Source organism: Strix aluco, chromosome 4 (genome assembly GCF_031877795.1).
Source record: "Strix aluco isolate bStrAlu1 chromosome 4, bStrAlu1.hap1, whole genome shotgun sequence".
In the NCBI taxonomy this organism is placed as follows: domain Eukaryota; kingdom Metazoa; phylum Chordata; class Aves; order Strigiformes; family Strigidae; genus Strix; species Strix aluco.
Window position 1 is genome coordinate 17308049 of NC_133934.1, and position 25878 is coordinate 17333926.

General features: G+C 39.6%; 1 protein-coding gene across 12 annotated transcripts in view; it reads right to left on the reverse strand.

Annotated features, from left to right (window-relative positions):
• Positions 1 to 20541: 20541 nt before the first annotated feature.
• Positions 20542 to 25878, reverse strand: part of LDB2 (LIM domain binding 2) — a 378106-nt gene continuing 372769 nt past the window's right edge. For 7 of the 12 annotated variants that reach the window (XM_074822204.1, XM_074822203.1, XM_074822201.1 and 4 more), the window contains one exon: positions 20542 to 21828. In XM_074822204.1, coding sequence (XP_074678305.1) covers positions 21598 to 21828 — 231 coding nt within the window. In that variant the 3' untranslated portion in view covers positions 20542 to 21597. Of the gene's footprint in view, positions 21864 to 24544; positions 24688 to 25878 lie in introns of all 12 variants that reach the window. The other 5 variants (XM_074822208.1, XM_074822209.1, XM_074822207.1 and 2 more) reach the window with 3 other exon arrangements.

Below are 25878 nucleotides of genomic sequence, written 5' to 3' on the forward strand. Positions count from 1 at the left end.
GTTTGCTTGTCTTAAAATAAAACAGACTAAAATTGGTTGAATTTCCTTACATCTATGTAATTAATATATCCTCATTAGAAATCAGTTAGCTCTGATAATTCCCATTGGTGGCATGGTTGATAACCTGAATGCCAATCAGTGTAATAAAACCAGTGAAATATAATTTCTTGTTGTTCAAAGTGATGATCAACTAATCAGCAGTAAATTTAATCAGAACATATCAACATCAATCAAACATATTAGTGCTTGCAAACTATAATAACCAGCTACATCTGACAATTTATGGGTATTGAAACAATTGTAGACCATGTGCATGCTTAAATATATGGTTCACACATACACATGCAAGCAGTTTAAACTCATAAGAATGTAAAACTTCCATTAATAAAGTAGTTAGCCTTGTAGTAAATGTTCGTTGCTTGAACAGCCTATGGTTTCTAAGATCTGTACAATGCTTTATTGTTAATGGATCCAAGAGACTCTTATAATCAATACCAGCTTTTCTGCATGTCCTATAAATGTGTCCGCACTGCGTGTTCAGAGAGAAAAGCTTTAGTCTCTTCCCCCTTGCTGGTGGGCAGTGAGAGAAAAATAGACCTAATACATTTCCCAGATTTTCTTTCTTTACTTACTCAAAACTGTAAGGAGGAGGTAAACTGGGGACCTTCACCTGTTTAGAGTCTGCCCAGCAGTGGGGACTCAAACAGATGTAAGATGTCCTTCTGGAGCAGAGCCTGGCAGGACTTCAGAACAAGGATCCTGGTTACAATAGAAATAGGTTCCAGGGCAGTTCTCAAATTTGTAGTAGGCTGTTTTCATCCCAGTCATCAAAATTCAAGCTATTTAATGAAGAACTTGAGCTCAGTTGTATAGGATATGTGGGAATTTATTAATTCCTATGGTAGAAATACAGACTTCTCTATTCAGGTCCTGACCTTTAAGATGCATATATTTGCAGTGTTTAATTCTGCATTGCACATGTTCATGGTAATGACTGAAGATCTGAAGAAGTATTCTGAAGAGTATTTATTTGATATTAAGAGAAGCATTTTAATTTATCTTCAAATAGACCACAAGTGTACATCAGAGCAGTGTACATCTGTTCGGGGTTAGTTTCCACGGCTGAAAGAGTATTTTGTAGTAAATAACCTACTTAATTGATTTAACCTTTCTCTGTTTGCATATTTTCTGAAGATACTTCATTTTCTTGGATTAGTTGAAATGACTCTTTCAATATGTTCTCTGAAGATCACCTGTAGATTGTTTACGTTTGAAAGACTTACTATTCAAAATTTAAAATGTAAGATCTTTCTGAACATCACTTACCATGTATCATTATTCCTCTTCACAAATTAGGAGAGATTTCTGATGAAACTGCTTCGAGCTACAAGTTTAAATCCACTTTGTGAATAGTGTCATTATTCTTTAACACTCCTGCCTGTGAACTCATCTGCAGGAATATTCAAAGAAAGTAAATAGAAAGAAGACAAACAGCCAAGATGCATTCACTGTTTTACTTGACTGAATATTCTTAGAAAATATTTAGAAGTATTGGCTCTGTTATTAGTTATATAAATATTCATACAAATCTGTCTATCAGATTGCCTCCTTGAAATTACTCAGGCTTTTTTTAGGAACTTGGAGAGAAAAGTCACTTAAAAATATATTTCTGCACATTTTCCAGAAGTATAATAGACTGGATATGGCCTTATAAATTACAGGCTTTCCCATACTCATCCAGTCATGGGGCCAAATCTCAAAGTTAACTTTAATGGGATTTTGGCTCAGTGAGGTTGGAGGAAGGGTAGCAGAATTTAGCCTATGATTTATACTGCTTTCAGAAATTGCTCAGTGAAAAAAAAAATACAGCAATGGTACTTATGTAGTACAGTTACATGTAATTTATTTTCTGCATAACCCACATGAAATTTAATAAGATATAAAAAAGTCACATTTTTGACTGAAGTCTTACAAATTCTAGCTCTAGTGCAAATAACTACTGGCTTCTCAAACGAGTTGATCAAGTAAGGTGAAAAAGTGGAAAGCATCTATTCATTGCAATGTGGCTTATTTGATTATTTTTATTTAAAAAAAAGAGAATTGCATTTTACAAAACACACTAACATATGATAGAAATTAGGAAATGTGCTGTAGCTGTGTTCTCAGTGGGGATGAAAAATGAGAATGCTCTGGCAGTCTAGAGAGATAGGGTTCAGACTCCAGAGCCAGGAGTTATATTAGTCTCCAGGATAAAAAGACTGATTTTCATTAAAAACGGTGGTACCAACTGCCTAAAAAAAAAAAAAAATATTTTTGTGGATTTAGGATCTTCCTTTGTAGAATAGCGTGAGTTGGAACAATTACTGTAAAAAAAACTTTTGTAAGCTATCAGCTTTGGTAACTTTTTCATAGAGTTTTATACACACTTGTGTGTGTTTGTCTAATGATCACATACCAAGATAAGGTGACAGTCAAACCCTGATGTAATCAATTCAAACAGTTTTGTGGCAAATAAAAGGAATTCAGTGAATAATATTGTTTATGGACTTACTGAGGTAAACCTTAAAGCAAAGCAAAAAAGCAAAACAAAACAAAAAAGCAAAGCAGACAGCTGCATGCATCCACTGGGGATTTCATCCAGCCTGCCACCCAAAGAATAGCTGCCAGCCACAGGGGCTTTGCTGCGCACCTAAAGAATTAGGCATCATTTGCAGAAGAAAATTATACAAAATTGGCAATTGTATATATAATTTCACTTAGGTCCGTTAGTAATTCTTCTTATGGAACATGTATTTTGATTACAGACCCAGGGACTATAAAAAAAACCCAAAAAATGCCCCAAATTTTAATTGCCAGCAGTTCAGTAAAACTTGTTCCATATAGCCACAGGGCTAATATGTGCCTGTTGTTCTCTACAACTATAGCACAGCAGTTGAGAGACACTGGGTTCACATTTGGAACAAGGACGACTCAGATTAGACATGGAGAATAGATTGCCTGGGGCATCTTCAATGCTGAAGGTCTGTAAGAAGGAATTAGATAAATATCTGTCAGAAATGCAATAGATGTGGCTAATCCTGCCTTGGTGCAAATGGGTGGACCTCCAGCAGCTTTCCCAGATTTATGATTTAAAAGACAAAGCTATGTATACAAAGTCACAGCTTAGGTCAAAGCTACATATTCAATAAACAGTAATCAGAAACTCTTCACTATTATATTCCTTTAACACCTTAAATTATTCCCAAACAAAGATTTTAATTGCACTGTTCAGGTTTTAAATTTGACCTAAAGCATGTACTTCCCTATAAGTAAATACAAGTTAATCACAAATTCTTTATGTTTTTGAACATGGATGCCATTGCTTTATGCTCAGAGGTCTACAGCAAACGTTTAGAATTCCACTAAGGGCAAAATCTTTCCCTTGCATGCAGTGTTCTCAGAAATGAGGTCAGGCATTTCTCAATCCCTGGCAAGAAAACTTTCTGACTCATTACTCCACCACAAAGCATCCAGAATTTCCCCTTGGGTCCCAGTCAAATTGTTCAAATGCTTTGGAAAAATATATCTTTGACATCCTGAGAAAGGGAATATAGAAAAGATGTCCTTATAGCATGAAAGGATTAGAGTCCTCTTAGATTTGAAGCAGAATGTCTTGCAGTTTCCAAGCTATTATTATTTATTAATTCATGCAATGGGTTTCACAAGCGCTGAAGTACTTTACAGAATTACACATTCTACCATAAAAACACAGATGTGAAAGTCCCATTGTTATAGACACTGCTGACACATGACCAGTTTTTCTTGTAGAACCCAGAAATCATCAGAAATCAGCACTAATTTGACATGGGGATGACTGACCTCCCTCTCCATGATTGTTGGGGACTTCCAAATTCCCCAGAGCTTCTTGGCCCTGAGTTTAAGATTTCAGGTGCTCGCCCACTTCAAGCACTTTGAAGGCCTCCTGCATTTTCACTTATTGAGTGATCCTATATGCTTATGTCCTGAAACTAATGCAGCTCATCCAAGCCTGCCAAGAAGTACCTGGTCTTCTGGGAGCTCTAGAGACCTTTTCCGAATCATGAAGCCTCTCATTCCTTTTCCTTATGACTAGACAAGATCTAAGCTGGGCCTGTCCATTGCAAAAGCATGTTGATTCATTTTCACTCCATCCCTCCTTCTACACTCAGACTCCAGCAGGTTGGACAGGACTTCTGAAGGTCCTCTGGTCCAGGCCCTGCTCAGAGTGGGTCCAACCATAAGTCTGCCCTTCCATTTTTTCCTATGAGTCAGGCTTAAATACTAGCTTTGTTCACTTTGTCTACTTTCATTTTTTGGTTGCTAATACATTGTTTAAGAAAAGACTTCTTAAAGACTTCTTGTGGACAGAAATGGACTAGTGTCTCCCACAGTCATAACCAAGAGATCAGGTAACTCAGGTAACTGGCACTGCTATCCACTTAGGTCTTTACAGAGCCTATGTAGTCTGAGAATGGCTTACGCAAGAGGCGTCAGAAAAAACACTGTGAGGACTCAGGTCTGGTGAGGAGAAAAGACAAATGGCAACACTGAGTTGGTGATGGATTCATATTCCTGTATCGTGTATCTACCTCAAGCAAAGGGGAAGAATGAGGTAAGCAAGGGCCACTCTCACTGTGTTGGCCAGGAGAAAAATGGAAACTTACCCCTCAATAAAATGGCAATACTAGAAAAAGTTAGTAAACATGTAACGTTTTTGTTAGTGAGAAAGCAGGCAAGATCTCCTGCCCTTTGAGGTGCTACGAAGCACCATAAACCAAGACAACTGTCAAGAAGAAGCTTTTCTTGAGAAGGGAAGCCCTTGTCTGTGTACATGGCTGACCACCATCTCCCTTCTTCTGTCTCTTCTGAATTGCTCCTATAAACTCTAACATTGACTTTGGTACTGGAAGGCAAGGATAAAATGTTTGTAGGATCCCCAGGTGTTCCCAGACACCAGCTAAGCCTTTTCAGAAGCATTCGTGCACCTAAGTGATGACATTTCTGTTTAAGCTTGAAGTAGGTAAATAAATATACTAAATCAATTAGACTTAGATCAATTTGTAATCTTAAAAATGCAGAATTATGCTTACGCTATTAGCTGTTTCTGAGCCATATTTAATAAGGCATAAGACAGAAAGAAAATAGCACTGCTTTGCTTCTTGCACAGCATTTGTCCTGCAGTTGGAAAGCCCAAGGACTGGAGGGCTTCAGGGTGGCTTAACACCATTTCATACCTCTATCCCCACACGCTGCAGACGCCAAACCCCCCATTCGTACCCCTGATACTGCCACCTCCAGTAACCCCATTATGCAATCTCATCTGCAAACTTCTCCATCTCTGACAAAAAGAAAGCTTTTCCACCCCGTTCATTCCATACTGGAAAGTGGTAACAGAAAATAATTTGTTTAGTGCATGATTATATATCAAGGGCAAGTGGTAACAGGCTGCTTTAGAGAAGGTGAAGTGTCATGTTAACATATTATATTTTAATACAAATAATTTGATTTAATATTTAATATTTCCTTTTTGTGCTTAAATAAGAATTCAGCAAGCTTTCTCAATCATCTCCCACACTTCAGCTTCTTGAATATTGTGTTCCCTGTCCCTCACAGCACTTATTCACATATGAGGAAAATATTGACATGGTGTTGTTATCCTATTTGTGCAAAGGTCTCATCTGCTGTTGACACGTCTGTTCCTTTAATCAGCCATAAGAGTGCCAATGTGTTGTACAATCAGTGACAGACATTTATGAGCCCGAACCAGTAGCTCTTAAGTATGCACAGCTCCCATTGATTGAAGTGGGATTTTTGTATGTTTAAGGGCAGCAGGATCAGAGCAGTTCAAGAAAATGATCCCTGCCTGCATTCACGAAGGACAAAGTGAAAACTCTTGACTTTCAAACAGAGTTTCACTTACTGGGACTTCCTACACTACATTTTTCATTACTTTTTGGCTTTATATAGCCAATGATTATCCTAACTAAGAAAGTGCTTGACTTTGTTTTCATTCAGGGTGGCAGAGAAACTTTTTTTTTTCAGCATACTATACAGTGGTTTCTGGGAACTCAACCCCTTCCAGGTTTCCAGGATCAGGCCCTAATTGATCTTATTTCAGGAAATCTTGAGACTAGAAAAACTGTCATTCTTCCAGAAAATGACACGCATAGGTTTTGTTGCTTAGACCAAAAAGATTAGGCCCACCCTCCAGAGCTTTCTGATCAGTTAAAGATGTGCCTCTTCAAGACACTTTTATCCCAAACCAGCATTAATGTTTCCCCCCTTTTTACAGCTCTGCATTTATCCTTAACAAAATCTGGCATATATTTGCTTTCTCTTTCTGAAAGAGCTTGTTTCCTTATTTAAAAAACTTTAAGTCTGTCCATTACATCTCACTAACGCAGAATTGCAGCCCAGACAGCCAAGCAATTGTAATCTGGCCAGTAACTCACCGAGTTCCTGAGCAGACAAGTCACACAAAGCTCTCACGGCAAGCTACACTGGTATCTATTTCTGAAGCAAGGCTTGAAGGAGAAGGGCATAAAAACAGGAATATCAAGCTGTTACACATTTCAGCTTCTTCTCCTACTCTTGCAGAAGAGATCATTCTTATACTGGACACTGCAGAAGACAGTAGTGGGTCTTTGCTGGGACCCTAGTGACTTTTATAGCTATTGAGAGTTTTCAGAAATTTGTATGAGAATGAAATCTCACCAGTTTATTACTATTCTAGTTTTGCTACATCATGATAAATGCATGAGCCATACCACAAGGCAGACACATTACATGTTGTTTGTGTTAAAATGGCAGGGATACTCCTCCCACCTTAGGCAACAAACTGAGATGCTTAAGTTAAAAGCTTCATTTTCTCCTTCTTCTTACTTTAGCAATGGATTCAGATAGACATCTGGGGGATCCCTGGATTTTTGGGTGAGGTGGATAAGCTAATAGAAAAGGTTCTTTCTCTTCCCTAACGAAGAAAGCTTTGCCTTGTAACTTACTTTTGGTGAGAGACTGAATACTTTAAGCTCTTCCCCCACATCCAGAGTGGGTTCAGAAGTTGTGCAATGCTGAAGCAAACTAAGGGAGGAAATGGGGCAGATAACGATGGAGTGTCAGATAACAGGCTTGCATACACCATACTGAACAAGGACTATTTTATTTTTATGGGGGGGTGTGTGTAATTTAGACTTTGTTTAGATTTTGAACTGCCAGTGAAAGGACAAAACAGGGAGCAACTTGAAGTACACATTTACTTGGGCTCATCTCACCATCAGAACTGTTCTGGTGTTTTGTTGCTACATTTTAAGAAAAACTACCATAAGAATGATGTCAGAGCATAAAGCTTAGATATGGAAGTGAAATTTCTCAGAGCTTCAGAGTATGTGAAGTGAAAATGCTTCTCCCTGTTGTGGAGGTGAGGAAGGATAGCAATTCAAAGGTAGACCTCAATTTTCTTCATGTCCTGGCATAGTCAGGGAGCTGGGTTTTCATTTAGACCCACACACATCTGTTCAGCTGCTCTTTTCTCTGCTGGACATGCAAGAAATGGAGGGGTTGAGGGGAAGAGGAATTTATTTCATTAACAAATGGAAAGATTTTAATTTTTTTTCCTGAAGTGTCACAAAATTAGAAAATGAATGGAGGAAACAATCATTATGACATCTTGTCATTTCTACTCTGCCTTTCCTCCAGCTCTCATAGGCCGTACTGACATCCAGCTCTCTGCAAATCTGTAAGGTATGAATCATCTCACACATTGCCGGGGTGAAACCTGGCAACTATTTAACAGCACCGCTGCAACACCATGGAACATTTTAAGACAGGAAATTAAGAATACCTGAGCCAACTAAAGCCACAGGGGGAAGTTCAGATGGACAGAATTTAATTATCCATGTTGGAATTTGGCCAGGACACCAAAATTTACACCCCAACCCTCTTGTAAAGTGTCATCGGACCTTTAATGCTAACAACTGGTCAAAACATCAGTTTTAGATCTGCTCAGAACAAGAACAGCACTAAAAGTCAGCTAAAGCCTGCTGAGGTATTCATTTACTACTGACTGACAGGAAAGGGTACAACATACTGAATCACACAAATCAGCTATAGCACAACAAGAAAAATACCTTTCCTAGCAGCACCGGAGGCTTTTCTTCTTTAGATGAAGCTTAATATTTTTAGGAGAATTTGGTGCATTTTCAGAAATGCATCAAGTGACTTGGAAAAAACCCCAACACATTTCATTATCTCGGAAGTCAAACTATCCTTGTTCTTCTCCCCTTGCAGAGCCCCCAAATACACTTCAGTGCTCAGCCTCGTTTATTGCCATTTGTAGTGTGGAAAAGAGACACACTATAGTGAATAACAGTGTGTTGACTTTAAAGGGAAGATTAAAGCCTGAAAGTCTATACTTTTTCACTTCTCACATTATTTTTCTGAAGAAAGCTGTATAGTATTTAACATTTATTTGTGGTGAAGATGAAAAATTCTGTGGGTTATCTTTTCTAGAAGAGTAGGATTTCTACAAATCACAGTTCTTGAAATTCCTTAGGCTGAGGAATTGTCAGCCCTGAAAAGCATGGGTTCATTATTCACATCGCGTTACTCTGTTGACATAATTCCCTAACAGGCTGGGACATGAGGTGTCCCAGTTTGATACTTCAACCTACAGTCACTGCTTTTGCCTTCTCTAAATAGTAAACACTTCTGTGTCTGAGTTCCTGTTTTAAAAAATCCTTTGAGCAGTGTATCTATATAAAAAAGAAAATCTGGGTTAGCTGTGGGCCACCAGCAATTTATCAAGCAGTATTAGTTATATCTGTGGGATATTTTTCATTATCTGAGGATTATTAATAGAGACATTATATACATAGTGATTGTTCCTTGACTAATAATTGAGATAATATCGATATGAAGCCTAGTTTCATTAACACCTTAGTAAAGGGACTATGATATGAAAAGTATTTTTTCCCTCCAATTTGTAATCAAAATTTATTTAATAGTAAAATCAGTCTTTACTTATAACACAGATGCGGACTTTGGGAGTTGGCAGAGCCAGCTGCTGGGCTGCTGGGAGCCAGACTCTTTTTGATCTTCATATTGAATGGTTTCCTTTGATCACCTAGACAATAGATCATAAAAGAACAGAGCTTTTACCCATATCTCCCTAAATTTGCAGGTAAATAATGAGATGGTCTGAACTGAAGCTGGAGTGTAAGATTTTTAACAAACAATTCTCCCCTTTGAAGTAGACTTAGTAAAATTAGCATATAAATGAGCAATGCTGCTACATAAGGACATGTGGCTGAAGAAGAGGGATAATTGGACTGAGGGGGTTAGTTTCTAAATGAGGTCGTTTGCTAAATGACCGGCAGTTAGACTACAGGTGTGTTCATTTTGTGACTTGGAGATGAGATTTGAACAATGGGGTATGCTCAAGTTGGGTACCCGTGGCAGCATGGGCAAAGACTGGAGCTTTGTAGCTGTCCTGGAAAGCACAAAGTTGGGTGGGAGGCAGGGCAGACATAGACCATGCCCCTGTGGGAAGAGGTGTTCTGACTGATGCTGTAAAGTCAGGCTGTGGTCCATTGCATCAATATTTGTCTCTATCAGCTTCAAGTATGCAATGATATTCAATACATTCATCTATAAACCTCTTCAGAGCTCCATTTGCTGTGCCTGTGAAGAAGGACCATTATGCTGAAATATCTGCACTGGTGGTTGCTGCCAGGGGCTGAACTCACTGAACTTGAAAGGATCAGAACAAGGGTTTAGTGTGGTGGTAGCAGGTTAACACTAGGATCTTTGAGCCTCACAGATTTTCATTTCACCAAAATCAGCAGAAATACCTACCTCAGTGGGAAACTGCCACCTCATTACAGGGTAACTTGGGCTCTCTCCTCTCTGCATGGCCAGGACAGCCCCCCTGGCACCAAAATGACCTTCCATGGCAGGGACACATGGTTGGAGCTCTCTCAGTAGTGGTGCTCCCTAATTTACTAAATGAAAAAGGAGTTAAATTAAGCGATATGTGTTTGAGTTGGCTTTTAACCCAAAGTTGTTCAACCCAAAGTTCTTAGTGTGCTTGAAGGAATCATGCTCACTCAGTTCACTGGGACTTGCTTCTTTATTCACTCTAACAAAAACCAAATTTGAGATTGACAGGGGAAAGTAGATGGAAGGAAGTGTGATCCCAGTGGCACTTGAATAGCCAACAGGATAGTATTTTCTGTGCAGTAAAAAAAACAAGCTCAAATTCCTGTGACTGGTTTGGAGGAAAGACACGGACTAAGTTTCTGGAGAGAGTGACAGCATCCTCTAGAGCCACTCCCTGTCCTCTGGCCCAGGTACTACTGAGATAGTCTTTGCTCTTCAACAGAAAATGAGATCACCCTCCCTCCAGTTAACCCTCATGTAACATGGGAAGCTGAGGACTGAATCCAGCTCTTTTACATCTTAAGTGAGTAAGGGCAACATTTTTGCCAAGATATAAATGACATTTCAGTCTCTTGTGAATGCAGCCTGAAAAAAGACGTTCTGTACATCAGATTTTCCCCCATCATAATTCTCCATTCCTGCCCTTGGAGACCTGTTAGGACAGGATTCTGTACTATTGCTAAATGCAGCATCCCTCTGGGATCTTTTGCTCGCTGCTAGAGCAATAAGAAACTCTTTCAGGAAGTAAAGATGGGCATAGTGAGCTGCAGCAGCCAACAGGGAAGAGCCAAGTACCTGTTCTGACATGGATGTCTGAAGAAAGAAGGGGGTTTGGGGAGGTTTTGTAGAGGTGGTTGAAGTTGAGGAGCTCTGGGTGGGTTTGGACAAGGAGAGTTTCATGCAGAGCTTTAGAAAGAGAGGTGTGGGATGGTAGAGGTTGGGGGTACTCTAGCTGGGACCTGGGCATGTTCATGAGAATGACCAAGGGATGTGGGAGATTGTAATGGATGGGTTTGGAAATAGGAGCTTTGGCACGGGAGAGTGAGAGAGCTGGGGAAAGGGCTGGGGTGGAAGAGTGATGGGCAACAAAGGAAATGGATTTATTAAATGCCTCTGCTTAGATGTTCGGTTTGGGGCAAGAGAATCTCCTGCCCCTTTTCCTATTCCCTACCTTTCTTTTTTTTTTTTTTTTTTTTTTTTTGACTTTTGGCAACAAGAGTAGCCTAACCCAACTAAACGGCTGATTTGTTTCAGAAAAATTGATATGAACTTTTTCTGCACTTCTGAAATGTTTCTGTCCTCACCTCTTATATTTATTAGTTCAAAGTGATTCACCAAAAGTTGACCTGAATTCTCAAATTACTTTTCTTCTGGCAAATAAACTCTTCACTAAAAACATATGTGCCCGTCACTACACTAAATACGCACAGTCTATTTACTTGCTGTTTGGCTGATGGCTGGCCCCTTCCCAGCAGTGCAGAGGAGATGGAAGGCATTAAGAAAAGCCTTGAATATTGCTGGCTGACTAGTCTGCAAAAAAAGGATAGGGATGATAGGAATGAAATTCTAGCACTGTTAGTCGGCACTTGGAAGATTTTGCTACAAAGTTTCTATTAAAAAAGAATAAAAAATCAATGGAAGTCACACAAATAAAAACCATGCACAGCACTTTGAAACCACACCAGTGTGCTTCCATGAATGCATGAAATTTAAAAAAAAAAAAAAAATATAAAAAAGGACCTTAGTTGTAGGCAATGCACTTTAATGGCTCAGCTCAGCGTGGGATAACCTCATGAATATACATTCCAGAACTGGTCTCTCCATCACATGGAGGAAAGGGTCAGACAGAGCTGCAGATACAGAAGCACAGCATCTGCTAAGACTTCACTGCCTGGCTACTGCTCTAGCACACCTGCCATCCATGCTGAGCCCGTTACATGGTGGGACTGAAGCCAGCCTTGTGCCGCCGTGCTTCTCTGAAATCTGCAGGCAGAAAGGCCGGGTAATGGGATCACTTCTATGAAAGAAGGTGGCAGAGTAGCTGAATGTGGAGCTGCTGTTCAACAACCCGCTCGGTACAAGACGTAGGCGCCCTTGACGAAGCTACTGGGTTGGCTCAAAGTATTTAAAATAGCAAATAGGGGGTGAGGAGGCAGAAAGTAACAATGGCTTCAAAAAGGGACTGAACTATGCTGTGCTAACAGCCTGATTTGGAGGCAGCAACACGAAGAATTGTATAAGGGTCTACCTGTCCTTAGGCTAATGCAGTAGCATTAGAAGAAGGGTGTATTTCCTCTAAATACCTTTCCCAGTGCAAAGGTCAGGCTAGTGGCTCAGGCAGGTAGGTGGCAGGGCAGAAGGGGGAGTTTCCGTTCAGTGAGGTACGAGGTGTTTTTATGAGGGGTTTAAATCAGGTGACACCTGATCTTGGGGCTTCTCTGGAAGTGAAAACATATCTCAAGGGATGATGAAGAGTGGAACAGAAAAAGAGGTGGGTTTGTTTTTTTTTTTTTGTACAGGAGGATCCATTTGGTGGTACAGGGAGGGAAATGTTTCACTAGGAAATAGGAATAATCAAGGAAAGATATGGGAAACAGAAATCACAGGCTGAAGTAGGCTTAGTAGGAAAACAACTGGGGGTTTGAAAAATTACCAGAAAAGTGATATTCTCAAGAGTGCAAGCAACAGCACAGGCTCCACTGAAAATGAGGTTAGTTTTGGAAATTAACATCACATCTGTCTAGTTCCAATAATCATTGTCCATTTTAAAATGGAGCTCACGCCACAAGATATCTGCTATAAATAATCAAATACATTATAACCTGGACATATCCTCTACATCGAATAATCCTGCTATAAAAACTGAGAATAAAGGAATTTTCTGGATGACTAGCACTTAAGAAATTGTTCCCTGGTGGGTTATTTGCAGCCTATTCTCTACTTCAGTAGGAGTTTATGTTGAATAACTCACAGCTGTGGAAATACCTGCACAATGGAATTTAATACTGCTAATAAAGGGATCCAAATTGGCACAGCTCCACTCAAGACTCACTGATGTTAAGACATACAAGTGTCTTGGGTCGTGTAAAAGGCTGAGTGGCTTCAGCGCAGAACTGTGGATGCTCTGGCGGAGGGGTGGCAGCAGCTGAAGAAGGATGGGACAGGGGCAGCTAATGGGATGGGCAGCCCCATGCTGCAGGAGCTGTGCACACCAGGCTCCACACCAGGGACTGCGGGCTCCCCATGAGGTTCCACGGACGAGCCACAGGGCCAGCTGAGCTCTGAAGCCTTTTATCTTTGTATGGAAAGTGGAGTCTTCCACACAGTCCTTTTGTGGGAATTTTAGGAAATGGGGTTTTTTTAGGAACAACAAAAAGGATGAACAACTCAGTCCTGCTTGCCGCGCTGCACACTGAGAAAAGGCAATAAAGCCACCTGGGTACACAGCGGCCTCATTACAGCCAGGTTTGTTCACTTCTGGTCACATTTAAAGCACCAGCTGCCAGAGAAGCATCCTGAGATGTGCAGTTGTAGCTGGAAAGACAGAGTTGACAACTCTTTATGATTTTTTTTTAATTTTTATCGCAACTCTCTTGGATTAGTCAATTTTCAAATATTGAAGGGAATTGGGGAAGGGAGAAGAGGAGAAAGATGGAATAACTGGTGCTTTGGGTGATCTATATAATTTGTACATCCTTCAAGCTACCTCTCTGCAACGTTTACAAGCATATTTCTGTATAGTGCTGGGCAGGACGTGATCTGTGTAATTCACTCTGCAGTGTCGTAGCTTAGTCAGGAGCCTTGAGAAGGGAACCTCATCAGCCCACCCTGGCTAGATCAGAGGTGCTTGTATTTGATATTTGACTTTTAACTCCAGCATTTTTTAATTGTTTGTTTTAAATCAAAACCAAATTTGTAGTGCTTGTAGCTTCATGAAAACCAGATCTGGAAAGAAAAATGATCAAAGTATCAAAGTAGAAGTTAAAATTTGAATACCTGGAAGGAATTGAAAGAAAAAGTGCATTCAAACCAAACAAAAAGGTTCTGGTTTAATAAAATAAAATAAAATTTTTAAAATCATGATTTTGAGGGTCAATATTTCTGTACATCTATTCTAGATGTTTTACAGTAGTCTGCAGTCATGTAGCCAGGCGTTTGGCAGTGAAGGTCAAATGGCCACAAACCTTCCCACCAGGGAGGCACTGGCGTGGAAGAGATTGCAATGTACTCAGGTGGAGGGTGAGGTGTAGGTGGACAGGTATAACAGTCCTGGAAAAGCTGCGACTGCAGCCAGACCTTTAATGGGACAAAATGACTGCTGGTTTCAAGGTAGGACTGTCCATGTGTTTTGTTTATTTTACCTCAAATGTTATTTCAAATTAATCCATCTGTTAATCAGTTAAAGGAGATTGTTGCAGTTAAGAAAACAGAACAGTTTTGACACTGACCTGTGTTATCCTAGATGATTTAAAAAATAAGATAAATTAATGAAATGAATAAAAAATAAAATAAAATCATTTTTCCAGTTCCCTTTTGAGTCTTGACCTTGCAGCTACGTGCCCACCCTGGTACCTGGCAGTACCTGCATGAGGCCCATCTCTGGAAGGTTTCCTTCATTACTGATTGCAATTTTCTTCCCCGGTACATGGGCTTTTCTTGGAAACTGCTGTCTTGTAGATTGCCACTTTCTGAAGTGTCAGACTGTTAGAAGGCAATTACTATACAGACCACTCCTTCCTTCCCCAACAGTTCCCCTCCCTACTTGAGAACTGGTTATGCCGCAGGTCTTGCAATAAAATCATAGGACTTGACAACTCTGTTTCCATTTTAAAAGCCCACATCCCACTATTACATGGTCTTGAGCTTAAAAATGTTGCCTCCCTGTGGAGTGCCACTGTTCACTCACTCATTATAAACTGGCCATTAGTATTATTTTTTTCCTCCCTCACAGGAATGCAGCTGGCATCTACAGTAAAGCCAAATCCTACTGTGTGAAATTTGTTAGACCCTTCTCAAGGGAGTTCTGACTTAAAAAAAAAAAAAAAAAGTGGGGGATATTTAAAAATATTATATTTTCTGGGAGAAAGAAGGCTCATTTAAGTTACATATTTCTGAGCCCTTAGGCTGAAACAACAGAAAAACTTGGAAGTTTGCTAAACAAAGGCAACCTGAAACTCCCCATCCCTGTTGACACAATAGCAAGCAGAGGAGATAGCTGCGATATGCAAAAATGAAATTGCATTGCCCCCAGAAAGCTCAGGAACCACAATAAAAGTTCTTGATCACTGTCCAGGGACACCTTAGCTCTGAGCCCAGCTCCTATAAATTGAGCTTCTGTAGCACTTCACACCTGATTCACATCAGAGGAGCTGGCAATTTAAGCACAGAGACAGTCATAGAGCTGCTAAAAAACCTGTATGAAAAGATACCTGTCTCAGTTGCCCTTTGGAATGTGAGTTTAACTTGGCGGGGAGATTTCAAAGAAAACAGCTGAAAATTCCCTTTCAAAATGGAGTTTGCAGTCAAAGACAGACACAAGCCCCAGTATCCATCACAGTTCCTAAATTTCACACCTTCTGTCTGCTGAATTTGATCTCTCTTGGCAACCCAGGAGCAACCCACCTTGGCTTTGATGGGTTTGTCTGTGTGGAGTACAAGTGAGTCCTGCGTTTTGTTTTACACATAGCCAGAAGAAGATGGAAAGTTAAAAACTTTGGGCAAAGTGGCAAAGAAATTTTCATAAGCTATCAAAGAGAGATGAAAGAAAATTGAATGGAAAAAACCCCTTCAACCCAGCATCTGAAAGCACCAAACACAATTCTTAAAAGCTTTTCCAGTACTCAGACCCCCCAAGAGATCACTCAGGGAGGATGAAACTTTATGTGTTGAAATGAGAGTTGCAGTCGAATGTGATAAGGAGTGTTAAATGCCTGCTTCATATCAAGCATTTGCTAAAACATCTCCTAATGCACTTAGAAAGGAGATGCTAGCCTTATGCATTATAGCTGTTCAGTACAAAATTGTACATACTATCTCAGATGAATTCAGAGTTGTTGAGACAGAGCTATTAATTAAACTGCGGCGATACACAACTTGAGGATCTCCAGAGATCAGGCAGAATTCCTTTTAACATAATATAAAATACAGCTCACACACACACTCTAATGACTGTTCTGCATGCCACCTTCCAACTGGCAAGATCCTGGACACCCAAGAAGTATTTATGTCATAGAGCACTGTATACATTTTTTAAAAAAACAACAAAACCCAAACAACAACAAAAATACCCTGATGAAATCCCACAACCACACATAGAAAGAAGAGAAAAACAACCTGAAGAATTCTGGACTGAAGCTATGAGCTCAGACCTACAGGATCCTAAATTTGGGTGTCCAACATGAACGGAGGCACGCTGGGTGGGTATTTACCTGGGTTGGGCTGAAGCACGTTCCTCTGCTAATGTGCAGTAATGGCATTCAGCACCTGTACTATCAGGGATGCATTTAGTAACTTATCCAGACCGAAGCCTATCAATCTCATCCTGCTCCCTGTGAAATAGATGGAAGCACAACCAGGAGTTTCTTGGGAAATTGGAGTGTTTGTGCTCTGTTGTGGCTGGATGTTTTTTATAAAGTTTTTGATTCTGTATGCACAAATGTGTTATTCTCTGATGTCATCTTTAGTGCATTATGGTGTTTTAAAATGTGCTTCTGGATTAAGACTGCCCATAGAACCATTAACATTATTTCTTGATATAAGGGATATAGTTCTTTTATTTCAGAAGTGACTCATAGGGTCATGGAAGAAATGCTCCTACAGTTAGATTGTTCCATCACTGTTCCTAATAAAGCCTCTCCCTTTGAAAGAACCGGTACTAGTCGCTGCCAAATTAACATGCTAAATTAGAACAGATTTTAATACTGTGAACATTCAGTGGAAATTCATATTTTCTCATGAAACACAGCAGCATGGTCTATAAATTTAGAGACTTCCATAAGTGACTCTTTATCTAAAGGTACCATCTGCCATTCTGCAATGCTGTGGTACCACTAGACTTCCTAATAGAAGCATAATGATATGCTAGAGTAACATCAGTTCTATGGGATGTTAAATATTCAGTAGCTTCTCTTACATAGTAGAAGATTCAGGCCTCAGCCTTGTATAAAAATATGCTGTCACAAAGATAGAAAAAACATACAAATCATCCAGTCCTACACAGTAAAACCAGCTGCTGGGGTTACTTGTGCCCCAGGGCAGCTTTAATTTGGACGTGCAATATATCACCATAGGGCTACTTGATCAGAGTTGCAGTCTCAGGAAATATTTTCAGGACTATTCAATTTCCATTAGCAGTTTCTCCAGGATATATTAGGCACAAACTGGGTTTCCTTCAATATCAATCATTCATGTTTTCTCTTTCATCCTGTCTTTGCTAAAATAGGATTTTCATGGAGGCCATGAAATTGCAAAATTTAGTCTGTTCTTATGGCTGTTCTATCATTTAGGCTCTTTTAATGGTGTTTCACCGCAAAGGCTGGGTAAGGAACATCTCTCCATCGCGGTGTTAGAGAACACCCAGTAATGCTCAGTATTTTGCCTTTCCATTCAGTAGCTCTTTCCTCTCTACCCCCATCTCTTTCTGCACACTTCAGGACTGATTCTCTTGGCAGCTCTCTGGTAATGGGTACTTTTGCTCTGTTCCCCAAGGACACAAGTTGGTTACACTTCCCAAATGTGTGAGAGTAGTACCTACTCCAGGACCAAGGTTAAAAATTAGTTGCTTATGACTTTCACAGAGCCCTGTGATGCTGCAAGCATACAAATACTAGCTGTACCTCCCAAGGTCCCTTTCAAATTGAATTAGCCCGCAGTGTTATTACATTCATACACACCAATGCATAGATGATGAAACCTGAAGACACCTTCTTTCTGAAAAGGCTACAAAGCTGCAAATATTGCTTATTTTTGCTTGTTGCAAAAGGGGAGAAAGAAGGAGCTTTGAGAACTGAAATGTTCTCATGAGGGGCACCTGGTGAGACCAGCTGGTGACTCATGTGAGTTGGAAGCTCTCTGAGAAGTGGACTTTGCTGACCCAAGACCAAAAAAAATGAAATCCCCAAAGCAATTCAAATAACAACCAAAACCCACTAGTGCTTATGGTTCTTGCATGTTCCAAGTCCTTTGTAAGAGCAACCAACTTAGTTATCAGTGTTCTTATTCAGTCACTTTACTAATTATATGATTTTGCTTTTCCAAGTAAACTCATGGAATTTCCTCCCTCTGATTTGTGAGGGCACTTCTCAGGGCCAGTATTTCCCTCCATTTAGCTAAAACAAACAAGAGCTTTCTCTTTGAAAGTATTTCAGCATCATGAGATAAGTTTCCTTCCTCCTTTAAATAATTGCAGGGCTCCCCAGAGGAAAGTGTCAACAACATTATTTCCTTCCAAATTCTAAGAGAGATACAATGTTCTTGTAGGTGGTGAGATTAGATTACAGTAAAATTAACTGTTGGTTTCAAGCTTTCATTCTTCAGGCAACAACCTCAGCTTTCATGAACGTTACTTCAGCTCACCTGTGATCTTTACTCACCTTTCCCACATCTCTGCATCAGGCAGTCACAGAGCACACAAAAGCTGCAGTGTCATTTAACTGCAACCCACAACTGAAAGGTATAAAATCCAGTAGTTAATGTCATTGCTGTCCCTTAGTTCTCTACCTGTAGGGAGTGTTCCCAAGGACAGGGCACAAGCATATGGGAAGACACAGCACCACAGGTTCTGTCTTGACAAGTTTACCACATCATTTGAAACACAGTAAGAAAAGCCTGTGCAGCAGCCTGGGACATGGAGATGAGGGAAGTAGCAACGATGAGAATGTGTGGTCAGCTGCTGTGCATCTCAAACCACTTCATTGAGCTGGCCCATTTGGACATTTTCTTTCATGAATAAATAAGTGAATAAATAAAATCAGCTAGCTTTGTCTGTTATTCACCCTAACCACAATAGGATGGATTGATAGCTTGTAGACAGGGTTTTTGAGGAGATACGGAGAAAGCGTCCTTCCAGATTAATTCAAGGACAGCACTCTAAGGAGTCTGTTACCCATTTTTCAAGTGTTCCTATGTTTATTTACTGAAACAACAGGGGTAATATGACATCATAAATCTTTTAAAAATTGAAATAGTAGTGCCAGTCTTGAAAGATTAATAATAAGGAACGCCTTTTAGAGTGTGCTCATAGAAATGTAATATGAATGATTAGTGGTTTTGAACATTAGAATTACAGTGTGTAATTGTAATGTTATAGCAGATATATAGGAGCCAGTGATTCCTTAATGGAATACAGTGTGAATTTAATTATTGACATGGAAAAATCAGGGCTGATACAGCCACTGAATGATAGACCTACTGTTTCCTATATCCTGGAAGTGTTATGAAGGAGCAGCATTGCTATCTATGCAGATACACTCAGTCCACATTTGTTATTTAGCTAGTTTTAAATTCTACCCTGCAGTTGATATCCTTTGTGCTCTAGACCCTACAGAAACCTGGAGTGTCTTTTAGGCTATCTTCCTGCGAGCTCTACCTTAGGTGCCAAAATTCATCAAATGAGGAGTGAGGAGTTTGCTTGCAGGAGAAAGGTGCCCACATCAGAGGCTGAGGTTCATTCTTCGGCAGGGAGGGAGCTGCCTCCCACTGAAGAACCAAGTGGCAACACAGGGTGCTTTGCCCTGTATTTCTTCTGCGATGGTGGTTTCAAAACTATTTGGTGGAATCACATCCAGCAAAAACATGCTTAAAAAATTCATACATATGCTTGGGAGACACATTTCCCTAGAGTGGCTTCTGGGTACACTTAGGAAAAAAAAAGGAGTTCTTCAGATGCTTTTATAATGTCAGTAATAAAAGTAGTTTCAGTCAAGAACAAAACATCACTCCACTGCACAAAAGGCAGGATCATGTAGGTTCAGTATCTCTGTGTTGGTAATTCTCTCTGCAAGTATTTGCCACCCGCAGGGTGCACCTTGCAGGGCTTCTCAGCCGTCTCAGGATGCAGGCGTGTGCCTCGATGCCTCCCAGCTCGGCCGAGGGGCTTTACACACCAGGCTGCATTCAGAGCGGCTGCACCAGTCCAGAGGTTTTGCTTGCTCCCACGAACAATTGATTTGATAGCAAAGGGAAGAAAGAAGGAGAATTTTTAAAATCCTCTCAGCCACAGTTGAGGGACTCACGGTAAAACTATCAGACACAATTCAGCAGAGTGGAAATCCCTGCTCTGATAAGCCCCAGTCCTGGAAAGCAAGGGATGCAAAGTTCAGGATGGAGGTGCACTTGCTGGGTGCCCTGTGCTTCCTCGTGCTTGGCTTTCGTCACTGTTACTGACCCATGCTGTTACACATCATTAATGTTAAAGAAAGAGCATCTAACCAAATTGAGCTGTATGCAATTCACACCTAAACTACAGACTTCCCTTTTTGCTGGAAAAAGATCATAATTCAGTGAAACCCTAATTCCAGAAATTCCTGGTGCATGATCCTGCACATGGGCATGTGTCTTTTGCATGCAAGGAACTGTAAATGCACTATATAAGAGCACATTTGTTAACACAGTTTATTGGCACACTTATTGGCAAAGCATACATAAAATACAGTTGTATTATATAACACACTGACTCACTGTGTCTTTACATGATGAGTTGAACATATTAATATGTAAAAGAAAAAATTAGTTTCTTTTATAAAGTTTCACATAAATACACCGGAATCAAAAAAAAAAAAGTAAAACAAAACATAGTTTGAGGGCTTTACAAAAATATTATACAAGAAATATACTATGAAAAGAAATAACAACAAAGCCAACTCAGATACAATAATAAAAACACAAAAGTTTTAGATTTATTAAGCTGCCCACAAAGTTAATGGATTACATGGCTTTAAAATATCTGGATCGACAGCAATTTTACAAAGCATAAACTCTCATAGGACTGGGTGTCTTTTTCCACATAAAAATATTTCTCATGTCTTTGATGAAAAAAAGACATTTCTTGTTTCAGCATTTTTATTAAATGATGGAAAGAGTATCTACTGGCATCAGCTAAACGTAAATTAAAAATGCTGGATCCTTTAAATGATTAACTGATGAAAGAAAAGTTAAAGAAAGAACAAAAGTTACTTTAAATTACTTTTCCTTAAAAGCTGATTTTTTTCTGAAACAAGAAATTTCAGGTGCAAGTTGAAAAGCAGAAAATATATTACAATTGTAAAAAGTTTTACATAGTTACGTTAATGAGATCCTGAGCACTGATGATTTGTTAAAATATGGCCATTGTTTGATGAGGAAAAAAACAACCCCTTCCAATAAAATGCATTGTCAGAAATTTACCATGAGATGCTATTTAATTTTCAATTATTTTAATTGAGGTCAGTGCCAGTATCATGTTGTATGTGAAGCTTCCAAGAAATGCATATGGAAGCTTATACAAGAGTTTTCCCTAATTAAAAAAAATCAGATAACTTTAGTTTAGAAATAGATACTGTATCCATTGAAAGGTGGGGTTTTTAAATTTTTTTTTTTAAGAATGATGTGAAACAGTAATTAATAACCCACTGACATACATTGCAGTGGGTACTGCTGCAGAATAACCTATTGGGAAGCTTGTGGTGTGGGGTTTTCAGATTTAGTCTCCTGGTTAGCAGGAGGTTTGCTGTTCCACGGGCTGTTATTTCCCAGTGCAGGTGAATTGTTGAAATCTTCTTCATCATCCATGCCATTTGCTGCATCATACTGTGTATTCTCTAATCTAGTGATAAGCCTTTCGTCTTCATCCCCAAATTCGCCTCCCATCAGAGTTGGTTCTCCTACCACCATCACATCCTGTGAACAGCACCCAATATTTGTTATATGGAAACCTTGAGAGAGAAAAAATCAACTTAAAAAAATTATGTTAGAGAATTTGCATCTCTTAACTTTGTGATATTTGAACAACAGAGTTAAAAGTTCCTGCATAGTAGGAACAAGGAGACAGGCTTACACTTTATTTCTAATTTAAATGAAAAACTGTAACACATCTCTCTAGCTGCATGCTCAGGCTCTGGATCTCAGAAACCCCAGAACTGAAAAGCAGGTAGACTGGAAAATGTGTATGATTTTAAGCAAATAAGCAGGCTATGGAACTACCTTAAACTCCTGCTTGAAATATTTAGCCTTTATGCAATAATTCTTTCCTGAGCCATTTTATTTGGAAAGGCACCAGCGTGCATCTCAGTTGGAACTTGGCGATACACGTATTTTGAAAGTAGTTTAAAAGAACCGCATTTCTTATCCTCAGACTTCTCAAATGTGGAGCACGGCACTCTAATAAAGATGGTAACTCTCTTATCCATAGCCAGCCAAGCCCTTTTACGCATCCAATATACTTGACATTCTGCTACTTAATTATGGTAATTAATTTAGGTAAAGTTTTCGATAAAAACAATGTTCACACTGATTTGACAATTTGCATAGCTAATTAAGTCATTAGCAAAAACCTGCTGATTGCCAACAAGCCCTGAATTTACCATCTGTTATTTCATGGTGCCTGTCACCTAACTCCATGTAGGCAACCCTGCCACCAATCTGTGCAGTAAGAGGACCAATCTGTCCAGCTGGTACCGTAAAAGGAAGATGAAGAGTGCTAATTATAATTACACTGATGAAGCTAGTAGTCATCAAAAACTGAAGCATGCAAGAAAGAAAGAATTCATCTAATCACTGCTTTAAGTACAAATTGTCCTTCCATGAAAACAAGTAAACCGCCTACTGTACTCCAGTGCATCACACATTTGCTGCAAAAAACCTAACCAGCATGGGATAGAAAGGTGCAAACTTGAGATTGGAAAGCAAAGGTGCAAAGCCAGAGAGCTTGCTTGCTCTCTCTGTTCAATGGAGAATCAGGCTGCTGTGCTAACTGCTGAAGAAATATGTGGGATGCATCTTTTCATGCAGCTCAGGTGGCAGGGCATCAGCTAGCGTCTGGTGAAAGTGCAGTAATTCCAGATGTCTAGCTTTGTACCTGCTGATTTAACAAGCCCTTCCAAGAATCCTAGTGAACAACAGATTCATATTTTAAAGGATATGTTCCTCCTTTTGAATGTGAAAACATTTGTAAAAAGCAAGCAGAAGACAAATGTTTGCATTCAATAAGGTTTCTTTTTAATCAGATATGTACTTCCTTCGCACAATTCCTTGAAACAACACAAATTATTGCCTGTAAGTACACTGTTTCTCAATATCCCTCAGAAAAGGCTGACATGCTACAGAAGAATGTTTATATCACATTTTCAGCCTGTGCTATATGAAAAATTTGTGAGTAGATGGAAACTGTTACATGATTTCTACTTTACATTGTCTATATTTTGTTATTCCATATATCCATAAAATATTTGGTTAAATAAAACTCACACACAGCTTTGCGACATAGAAGTTTAAAAGACAAAGGTGTTTATAACCAAAAGTTTATTCTAATTTATTCAATTCTTCTAAACAACAGACAATGTATACTGTGCACTGCTGAACCAGAGCTGACCCCATTGTATTGCGAGAGCATTAATGACAAGAGAGACCTGGCAGAGGACAGCAAGTTGGGTTTGAGCGTGCAATGTGATACGGCAGGCAAAAAGAACCACAGTGGCTGAAATACAGAATTACAGATCTAGGTGGCAACAGTTCCTCTTACTTCAACGCTCTTGAGCATGGACCTGAAGTTCTCCCTGTTGCCATACCAGCAAGAGGTCAGCAACTTGGATGAGACTTAGAGAAGTGCATCAAAAATAACTATGGGGCTAGAACAGCTGGCTGGGGAGGCCATGTAAAAGAATTAAATATGTATTACATCCACCAAATGATTGGGAGGGGTAAATATGCTTAATAGCTGCAAGTGCTGAAAGGAAGAGGACCGCTTTAGGCCAATCTGATGAGATGTAAACTAGGGTACTAAGATGACATTAAGTAAACGAAAATGTAACCCCCACTGCTAAGACAATATTCCTGTTACTGAGAACCGCAGACTGAGGATTAATGACCCCACTGGAACAGTGCTAGCTTTGCTGCTCAGGTCACCTAACACTGGGCTGGGAAAAATCTCAATCTGTGGTAGAAAACATTCGTGCATCAGCGGGGAGATGCTCAATGACCTTGTAAGTATTTCCATCTCTAATTTCTCAGATTCTTTGCAAATATTATTCCTTTAATATAATGACACCCACTGAGAGGACAGTTTGCACTTATATTTTGCTCCATGCTATTGAGTATCTCTCTCTCTCCCTCTCTGGGAATTAAACTACAATTATATTGAGGTTAGTGGAGTTTTCCCTCATGCTATTTAAAAGATAGATATCACAGCATTAGTTACAGGACATTTAAAAAAAAATAAATATATATTCTTGACAATCCTGCCACTTATAGTTATGTCAGGCAAAAATAGTGTCTCAGGAAGCACACATGCTGGTTCCTCCCCGGAGAGGATTCTGCTCCTCAGACTGAAAGCTGAAGACCCCACCAAGTGCACCCCATTGAACCTCCACTCACTAGTTCCCGTGCAATGACCACCAACCTCTGAGGAGGACTGGAAGTGACTCCTTTTAGAGCCCCTCAATGCTTCTCCTTAAATTGGCCAGTGGGGGTCACTGCTGTTGAATGACACAAGGCTCCATCCCTCCCAGGGTTGAGGCTGCAGCTCTGGAGTGCTCCTAGCTCCTGCTCATGGAGTGAGAAGCAGAATCCAAGAATTAAACCCTAGTCTCTTGCATGGCAGCACACACTGCTATGGCCTAGTTATGGTAGCACATATTTGACTAAATTAGTTTAAAAAAGATTTAGACTGTAGTCACTCAATCTTATTAATTTATTCTGTGATTAGAAACAACATTTTTTGGTCAAGGAATTTCTCATGATAGTAAAATATGGTTGCAGTGAAGCACTGTAAATAAAGCAGTGGATGTTTTGCATTATGTGATAGAAATGTATTATTTAATAATATAACCACAAAAGCAGCTTTCATGTATATCATACCTTTCATCCTAAAATAACCCTAATTGCCATCCAAACTCAAATTGATGCACATAAACTATACACAGAGATCACTTCATACACAACTCAAATGCAAGCACTTCTATTTAACAGACCGGTTATTTCTCAGGCTTCATCTTTTTCATATCTAGTCTCAAAGTTTAGCTCTGTTATGCCCAGTTACATAACTAAACTTTTTAACTTGGGATTTTAAAGGTCATCCTATGGCTAAACAATGTCTTACTGGAGTCTGGAGGTAAAAATGTCTGGTGGGCCATGTAAAATTTCCCAACCCTATGCCTGTCATCTTTGCTGCTGTAAATACCTAGCTCCGCTCAGTGTGTTACAGTGATTAGTTTGTAGCTCAGGTGTCACAGTCCCCAGAAGTAGACAAACAGTGCTTCATGAGCCTGAGATAATTAAAAATGTCTGAAACTATCAAGTATATTGTTCAAGCAAGTCTCATACTCCAAGGATTGAAAGTTGCACTAGTTTTAGCAGCAAGCATACCTCTAAGTGCTCAGTCAAAAGAAGAAGGGTACCTCCTCCTGCCTTCCTTCCTTCTTACGGAATTGTGTTAGTGGTGATTATTTTAATAATTGACTTAGTTCCTTGCCACAAAAATTATTAATGACTGAGAGCCCCATTGCTGCCCACACCCATAATGGTCACTGCTTCTAATACAAAAACATCAGACTGACACTGGTGTTGAAATGATCTATAGAAACAGAACTGACATTTTAATTAGGTTTTGGAGTAAACACTTTCTAGAGGAAAATGGTTATCTTTCACATCTCATCATAGTCCCCTCTGTTAACTTGATGTTCTTGGAGCATTTCTCCTAAAGCACAACAACTGGAAGCCATTTGTTCACTCTCA